At 26.1% G+C, this 10,407-nt stretch overlaps 1 protein-coding gene across 8 annotated transcripts in view; it reads right to left on the bottom strand.

Moving 5' to 3' along the window:
- Positions 1-10,407, bottom strand: part of LOC143071266 (FERM domain-containing protein 5-like) — a 68,115-nt gene that overhangs the window by 7,173 nt on the left and 50,535 nt on the right. For 6 of the 8 annotated variants that reach the window (XM_076245466.1, XM_076245467.1, XM_076245470.1 and 3 more), the window contains 3 exons: positions 9,622-9,690; positions 8,805-8,899; positions 7,334-7,357 (listed from right to left, as the gene is read on the bottom strand). In XM_076245466.1, coding sequence (XP_076101581.1) covers positions 7,334-7,357; positions 8,805-8,899; positions 9,622-9,690 — 188 coding nt within the window. The remainder of the gene's footprint in view (positions 1-7,333; positions 7,358-8,804; positions 8,900-9,621; positions 9,691-10,407) is intronic. The other 2 variants (XM_076245468.1, XM_076245471.1) reach the window with 1 other exon arrangement.

Here is a 10,407-nt window from a genome sequence, read left to right as displayed (position 1 = left end):
TGTGAAAGGTTGAAGGTATATATTCTATACAGCTTTAATAGTTACTTCACCAAAACATTATTGCATGATAAAGGCCTTATTTTTTCACTTATTTGTGACATGATGCTGTAATTGAAACAGTTAATTAACTTGACAATAGAGGCCAGAAATAATGAAACTAACCCAGACTTAGTCTAAGACTAATACTTCATATAATTTTTTTTAGATTTTAGGTATGAACACCCCTAAGTAACTTGACCATAAAAACCAGCTCTGATCATCTTAGTTGATAAAGACTGATAAAATGTATTTTTGAGATATCATGTATGTATACCGCTAAGTAACTTGACCATAAAGACAATGATCTAATTGACCAAGACTTGACCATACATATCCATGTTGATCAAATTAAGGTTCTCTATATAAGTGAATCAACCTCACAGTGGCATACCTGTCTATAAATAGTCACAAAACATACAAAGCTAAGTTGGTATTGAAAACAGTTAAGCAGGAATTCAAATTTATATTTCAAATAAACGATCTTTACATTTTCTCTTTAAAAGTTGAATGGTGAAACTGACACCTAAATGTACCAAAAGGTTTGATACTTTAACAAAATGTTCTTTTCATTGAAAATATTTCTTTTAAGTTGTATGAATTACAATTATTATTCAATTATAGAGTTATCAATCCTTTTAAAGCTAAATGTACTGTTCAGAGATATTGCTTCTTTTAAAAATAATTGAATGCAAGTTTCTAGCAGAAAGGGAGAGCAAAACTAAATTAAATCGCCATTCAAAAATTTCATGTCATTACTATAAACTGATTACTGTAATTGTACAAAAGCCAGATAAAAACAAATTTTAGGTAGCTTATATTATACAAAACATTGTCAGCCAATCAAACTGTCATACAATAGGTAAAACTGTAAAAAATGTCAAATTTACATCACAAGATCAAAGGTCAAAGCAGCCAGGTATGCACTGTGCAGGTGAAAATAAACACTACAGCATTTAATTGTACCTCTACATGCCTGGAATATGCTCAAGTAAAATGTATTTTTGTAGAAGGTTGCTGAAAAACTGAATAAGTATCAAACAATAGCTTGTCACTTAGTTCCTCTCAAATCATATCAGGTCTGATTGGATCTGTAGACTTATAAAATGGATTCACTCTTGCATAAAAAGTAGGGGATGGCTTTGTATGACCTTTCTTAATCAAAAATATAAGTGATTTGAAAAATATTATGACTTTGTGATTTTAAATTATTGGGTATGGATCTTATCTCAATTCATACCAGTAATTTATTTGTTGTCACGTTTTGATGGGATGAAGATCAAGGTTGCCTTATTTTTGTATATCATTCATACTTCAATTATATGTTTAACTCAGACTACAATTATATGTTTAACTAAGACTACAATTATATGTTTAACTCAGACTAATCAATTATATGTTTAACTCAGACTACAATTATATGTTTAACTAAGACTACAATTATATGTTTAACTCAGACTACAATTATATGTTTAACTCAGACTACAATTATATGTTTAACTCAGACTAATCAATTATATGTTTAACTCAGACTACAATTATATGTTTAACTCAGACTACAATTATATGTTTAACTCAGACTACAATTATATGTTTAACTCAGACTACAATTATATGTTTAACTCAGACTAATCAATTATATGTTTAACTCAGACTAATCAATTATATGTTTAACTCAGACTAATCAATTATATGTTTAACTCAGACTACAATTATATGTTTAACTCAGACTAATCAATTATATGTTTAACTCAGACTACAATTATATGTTTAACTCAGACTACAATTATATGTTTAACTCAGACTACAATTATATGTTTAACTCAGACTACAATTATATGTTTAACTCAGACTAATCAATTATATGTTTAACTCAGACTACAATTATATGTTTAACTCAGACTACAATTATATGTTTAACTCAGACTACAATTATATGTTTAACTCAGACTACAATTATATGTTTAACTCAGACTAATCAATTATATGTTTAACTCAGACTACAATTATATGTTTAACTCAGACTACAATTATATGTTTAACTCAGACTAATCAATTATATGTTTAACTCAGACTACAATTATATGTTTAACTCAGACTACAATTATATGTTTAACTCAGACTACAATTATATGTTTAACTCAGACTACAATTATATGTTTAACTCAGACTAATCAATTATATGTTTAACTCAGACTACAATTATATGTTTAACTCAGACTACAATTATATGTTTAACTCAGACTACAATTATATGTTTAACTCAGACTACAATTATATGTTTAACTCAGACTAATCAATTATATGTTTAACTCAGACTACAATTATATGTTTAACTCAGACTACAATTATATGTTTAACTCAGACTACAATTATATGTTTAACTCAGACTACAATTATATGTTTAACTCAGACTAATCAATTATATGTTTAACTCAGACTACAATTATATGTTTAACTAAGACTACAATTATATGTTTAACTCAGACTACAATTATATGTTTAACTCAGACTAATCAATTATATGTTTAACTCAGACTAATCAATTATATGTTTAACTCAGACTAATCAATTATATGTTTAACTCAGACTAATCAATTATATGTTTAACTCAGACTACAATTATATGTTTAACTCAGACTACAATTATATGTTTAACTCAGACTACAATTATATGTTTAACTCAGACTACAATTATATGTTTAACTCAGACTACAATTATATGTTTAACTAAGACTACAATTATATGTTTAACTAAGACTACAATTATATGTTTAACTCAGACTAATCAATTATATGTTTAACTCAGACTACAATTATATGTTTAACTCAGACTACAATTATATGTTTAACTCAGACTAATCAATTATATGTTTAACTCAGACTAATCAATTATATGTTTAACTCAGACTACAATTATATGTTGAACTCAGACTACAATTATATGTTTAACTAAGACTACAATTATATGTTTAACTCAGACTACAATTATATGTTTAACTCAGACTAATCAATTATATGTTTAACTCAGACTAATCAATTATATGTTTAACTCAGACTAATCAATTATATGTTTAACTCAGACTACAATTATATGTTTAACTAAGACTACAATTATATGTTTAACTCAGACCAATCAATTATATGTTTAACTCAGACTAATCAATTATATGTTTAACTCAGACTAATCAATTATATGTTTAACTCAGACTAATCAATTATATGTTTAACTCAGACTAATCAATTATATGTTTAACTCAGACTACAATTATATGTTTAACTCAGACTACAATTATATGTTTAACTAAGACTACAATTATATGTTTAACTCAGACTACAATTATATGTTTAACTCAGACTAATCAATTATATGTTTAACTCAGACTACAATTATATGTTTAACTCAGACTAATCAATTATATGTTTAACTCAGACTAATCAATTATATGTTTAACTAAGACTACAATTATATGTTTAACTCAGACTACAATTATATGTTTAACTAAGACTACAATTATATGTTTAACTCAGACTACAATTATATGTTTAACTCAGACTACAATTATATGTTTAACTCAGACTACAATTATATGTTTAACTCAGACTACAATTATATGTTTAACTCAGACTAATCAATTATATGTTTAACTCAGACTAATCAATTATATGTTTAACTCAGACTAATCAATTATATGTTTAACTCAGACTAATCAATTATATGTTTAACTCAGACTACAATTATATGTTTAACTCAGACTACAATTATATGTTTAACTCAGACTAATCAATTATATGTTTAACTCAGACTACAATTATATGTTTAACTCAGACTACAATTATATGTTTAACTCAGACTACAATTATATGTTTAACTCAGACTACAATTATATGTTTAACTCAGACTAATCAATTATATGTTTAACTCAGACTACAATTATATGTTTAACTCAGACTAATCAATTATATGTTTAACTCAGACTAATCAATTATATGTTTAACTAAGACTACAATTATATGTTTAACTCAGACTACAATTATATGTTTAACTAAGACTACAATTATATGTTTAACTCAGACTACAATTATATGTTTAACTCAGACTACAATTATATGTTTAACTCAGACTACAATTATATGTTTAACTCAGACTACAATTATATGTTTAACTCAGACTAATCAATTATATGTTTAACTCAGACTAATCAATTATATGTTTAACTCAGACTAATCAATTATATGTTTAACTCAGACTAATCAATTATATGTTTAACTCAGACTACAATTATATGTTTAACTCAGACTACAATTATATGTTTAACTCAGACTACAATTATATGTTTAACTCAGACTAATCAATTATATGTTTAACTCAGACTACAATTATATGTTTAACTCAGACTACAATTATATGTTTAACTCAGACTACAATTATATGTTTAACTCAGACTACAATTATATGTTTAACTCAGACTAATCAATTATATGTTTAACTCAGACTAATCAATTATATGTTTAACTCAGACTACAATTATATGTTTAACTCAGACTAATCAATTATATGTTTAACTCAGACTAATCAATTATATGTTTAACTCAGACTACAATTATATGTTTAACTCAGACTACAATTATATGTTTAACTCAGACTACAATTATATGTTTAACTCAGACTAATCAATTATATGTTTAACTCAGACTAATCAATTATATGTTTAACTCAGACTAATCAATTATATGTTTAACTCAGACTACAATTATATGTTTAACTCAGACTAATCAATTATATGTTTAACTCAGACTACAATTATATGTTTAACTCAGACTAATCAATTATATGTTTAACTCAGACTAATCAATTATATGTTTAACTCAGACTAATCAATTATATGTTTAACTCAGACTAATCAATTATATGTTTAACTCAGACTACAATTATATGTTTAACTCAGACTACAATTATATGTTTAACTCAGACTACAATTATATGTTTAACTCAGACTACAATTATATGTTTAACTCAGACTACAATTATATGTTTAACTCAGACTAATCAATTATATGTTTAACTCAGACTACAATTATATGTTTAACTCAGACTAATCAATTATATGTTTAACTCAGACTAATCAATTATATGTTTAACTCAGACTAATCAATTATATGTTTAACTCAGACTACAATTATATGTTTAACTCAGACTACAATTATATGTTTAACTCAGACTACAATTATATGTTTAACTCAGACTACAATTATATGTTTAACTAAGACTACAATTATATGTTTAACTCAGACCAATCAATTATATGTTTAACTCAGACTACAATTATATGTTTAACTCAGACTACAATTATATGTTTAACTCAGACTAATCAATTATATGTTTAACTCAGACTAATCAATTATATGTTTAACTCAGACTAATCAATTATATGTTTAACTCAGACTAATCAATTATATGTTTAACTCAGACTAATCAATTATATGTTTAACTCAGACTAATCAATTATATGTTTAACTCAGACTACAATTATATGTTTAACTCAGACTACAATTATATGTTTAACTCAGACTACAATTATATGTTTAACTCAGACTACAATTATATGTTTAACTAAGACTACAATTATATGTTTAACTCAGACCAATCAATTATATGTTTAACTCAGACTACAATTATATGTTTAACTCAGACTAATCAATTATATGTTTAACTCAGACTAATCAATTATATGTTTAACTCAGACTAATCAATTATATGTTTAACTCAGACTAATCAATTATATGTTTAACTCAGACTACAATTATATGTTTAACTCAGACTACAATTATATGTTTAACTCAGACTACAATTATATGTTTAACTCAGACTAATCAATTATATGTTTAACTCAGACTAATCAATTATATGTTTAACTCAGACTACAATTATATGTTTAACTCAGACTACAATTATATGTTTAACTCAGACTACAATTATATGTTTAACTCAGACTACAATTATATGTTTAACTCAGACTACAATTATATGTTTAACTCAGACTACAATTATATGTTTAACTCAGACTAATCAATTATATGTTTAACTCAGACTAATCAATTATATGTTTAACTCAGACTAATCAATTATATGTTTAACTCAGACTACAATTATATGTTTAACTCAGACTACAATTATATGTTTAACTAAGACTACAATTATATGTTTAACTCAGACTACAATTATATGTTTAACTCAGACTAATCAATTATATGTTTAACTCAGACTAATCAATTATATGTTTAACTAAGACTACAATTATATGTTTAACTCAGACTACAATTATATGTTTAACTAAGACTACAATTATATGTTTAACTCAGACTACAATTATATGTTTAACTCAGACTACAATTATATGTTTAACTAAGACTACAATTATATGTTTAACTCAGACTACAATTATATGTTTAACTCAGACTAATCAATTATATGTTTAACTCAGACTACAATTATATGTTTAACTCAGACTAATCAATTATATGTTTAACTCAGACTAATCAATTATATGTTTAACTAAGACTACAATTATATGTTTAACTCAGACTACAATTATATGTTTAACTAAGACTACAATTATATGTTTAACTCAGACTACAATTATATGTTTAACTCAGACTACAATTATATGTTTAACTCAGACTACAATTATATGTTTAACTCAGACTACAATTATATGTTTAACTCAGACTAATCAATTATATGTTTAACTCAGACTAATCAATTATATGTTTAACTCAGACTAATCAATTATATGTTTAACTCAGACTACAATTATATGTTTAACTCAGACCAATCAATTATATGTTTAACTCAGACTACAATTATATGTTTAACTCAGACTAATCAATTATATGTTTAACTCAGACTAATCAGTTATATGTTTAACTCAGACTACAATTATATGTTTAACTCAGACTACAATTATATGTTTAACTCAGACCAATCAATTATATGTTTAACTCAGACTACAATTATATGTTTAACTCAGACTACAATTATATGTTTAACTCAGACTAATCAATTATATGTTTAACTCAGACTACAATTATATGTTTAACTCAGACTTATCAAACTAAAGTATAATAGTCTCAGATTCAAATGATCAATAACTTTTAAGTGTTTGATGTAAAGGTATTCATAATAGGTTTTCAAGAAATGTAATTTTCATATCAATGTTTCTCCAAATAATCATTTGTTATGAGCATATTCTGTTTGTGAAAGATACATTTTCTTTCTCACTCATTCTAAACTCACCTTGATATCTTTTCTTAGTTTTATCTACAATAGTGTATAAAATATAACATGCAAAAACAGATACTAAGCTAGGATTATAAACAAATGATAAAAACATGCAAAAAAGTCATGAATGAAATGTATTTGGACTATTCTAACTATTTTGTTAAGGTTCCCATGCAAACCCAGTGGGTATAAACTGATTATCTTCTAACTGATCAAAACATTCAAATAGCTGAAGGAATTTTCTAAGAAACTGATACATATTGAATTAAATTGCTGAGTTAGAACTGACTTTATGAAATATTTAGAATATAGCAAAGTGTTCTCTATCAATGCTCTAGCTTAATCCTGAAGAAAGAGATATTTTCTTACATATACAAAGAAAATGATTTTCAACTGAGTGATTCTTCTCATAGACATTTATTAAATAGCTCCTGTAAAAAATTATCTTGATTTGGTCAGATATAAGATTACTGGGTTTGCATAATAACTGTTGATTAATTGTTCGCCTAACTAAACATGACAAATTATTTTTAAACAAACATCATAGCCGTTATTGACAATATTAATGCAAAGTTCTTGTTAACAGAAAACAACAAACAATCTGGGTTGTTATAAATTTATCTTTAAAAATAATTTAACATTGAATTTACCGAATTTACTTCATAAGGAATACGAAACTTTGCAGTGCTTTAATATTTCTAGGATACACTCATTTGATGTAAGTCAAAACTTTGCAATGAATAACAAAGAGGATTTACTGTACAGGCAAAGTTGTTTAATGATATCTAATAATTTTTATTTCATAAATGACAAAAATTATATGATATGGAAAACATACTACTTTCATTCATGATAAAATAATAAAAGATGACAAATGTGTACATGAATAGAAATGAGAATGAACCTCTCCATATGGAAATTGATGTGGTTTTTATTATTTAGTGTATCATGGGAGAGGTTACAAACCAAACAGTTGTAATATTTATATTTTTAAATGGAAAAAAACTGATAAAACTGACATTGAATATTATAAAACAAAACATGTTAAAGATGGAAATGTAAGGCTTTTTCTCTTGCATGACATTTTTTTTTAAAGATGAAACAAATATGATTCATGTAAGTTAAAAACAGACTGTTCATCATAAAGAAAGCTCCTGAATGAATTAAAGCAGCAATGCTGCAACGAACAATGGGCCATAATTAGAGATACAGCATTGCATTTGAAGATTTGTGACCATCAAATGATGATTTGAATGTTGCAGATTGTGTTTACTGGCAACGAGTCAGCAAAGCTTCAAGTCAAGTTTGGTTAGATGTGTCAGCATAGAATTAGTTTTGGAAGCAACTCTACCAAATATTCTAAATCTTCTTTTCTAATTTTATTTAAGCAAAGGATAAGGGCAAGAAAAAGCCTCAGTGGCAGGACAAATAAAGCACAAATATGTATACATGGTGAAATATGAACAACATTATAAAATATACAAACCTTCTTTGATGGCATTACCATACCCAATCGTATTAAACTTATTAATATTTGGTCGAGAATCCACTTTTCTTGCGTAATTAGGTAATGATGATGTCCTACAAATGAAACACATTCTAATGTAATTATTTATTATTTGATTTTGATTGGACAATATCATATACTTCAAGAAAGTAGATTCCATGGGCTACAAGTCTGTTATAAAGGGGAGCTGCTATTTTGATTCTAAAATTTATAAGTGATTTTCACTCCAAAATATTGTTTTATATTGAATATCTATTAGTACAAAATGTATTGATATTAAAAATATGAGGTAACTGTATTGTATATTAAGGTGGCCTTAGTATAACTCATATACAATACATTTTCTCAAAAGTTAAAACTATTTTATAATTAAGGCATATTCAATATCCAGGAAAGTTGTTTATAAATATTGATGTAGTCATTAAAAGACTTCTGATATCATGTGATGCAGGCATAATCCTATTATGCATTTTTTATGACATGAATTCACTCAAGGTTTAAATATTTATTCTGTGAAATGTTTTACAAAATGTATCTTTTCCTTTTCATCGCTGCTCTTTTGTCATTGTTTTGTTTGTCCATCAGTTGTTGATTTTACTTTGTCCTGTAGCAATTTTCTAATTTTTTTCTTGGTGAACATTTATAATTATATTTATATAGCAGCTGACAAAATATGAAGTCATTATGGTCAGTGGTCTCTATAAAAAATAAGAAGAAAATGTTCGATCTACTAAAGAACAGAAAAACAGGCCTGATGGACAAGGTGATAACAATATAATGTATATCAAAATTGTACCTCACTAAATCCGGTTCACTTCTGTCAATTTTTTCACTGGCTGTGTAAGCTTCTTGTTGACATCGACCACTAAAAGACATTTTTTATATTATTACAAAGGTAAGTTCAGAATGCAGAAAATAACTCATATATAATGCAAATAGAATGTAAGAAATAACCATTCCGTCATTCTAACACATGGTCATATTTTTACTCATCTTAAATCATTTGAAAATATACTATAAACATTATTAGAATTACACAGGAAATAAATTGATACTGATTCAGTAATTAAGAAGTAAACATTTTCCTATGCTTTTAGACTCTTGAAGCTTTTTGTCGTATGGCATGGAAATTTGTACTCTTATAAACAAAAAATTCAATGGTATCCTCTAGATTTTTTTTTTGTTAACTTGTGCCGCTTGGTTTCCGATTTGTTAACCATATTATCAATTATTCATATTTCTGAATATAGAAATATAAAAATACTTTTCTATATATAAATAGTACAATGCTTCATCAAAAAGAAAGGGACTGACTGACAGATCATTTATAGCAAAAAGAAGTCTTACTAATATTAAAATATATCTATCTTAACACAAAAACATAAAAACTCTAGTATGAATGTCAATATGACAGCTATCAATTGAAGGACAAAGGTGTTGACATCTAGAGGTCACTGTATAGCTGTCAAGAATGACCAATACCTATACCATCCATGGAACAGTATAGTAACTAGAGGTCACTGTATAGCTGTCAAGAATGACCAATACCTATACCATCCATGGAACAGCATAGTAACTAGAG

Source organism: Mytilus galloprovincialis, chromosome 4 (assembly GCF_965363235.1).
Source record: "Mytilus galloprovincialis chromosome 4, xbMytGall1.hap1.1, whole genome shotgun sequence".
In the NCBI taxonomy this organism is placed as follows: Eukaryota; Metazoa; Mollusca; class Bivalvia; order Mytilida; family Mytilidae; genus Mytilus; species Mytilus galloprovincialis.
Note: the sequence above shows the minus strand (reverse complement) of the source record. Positions and strands in the feature narration are given on the sequence as shown.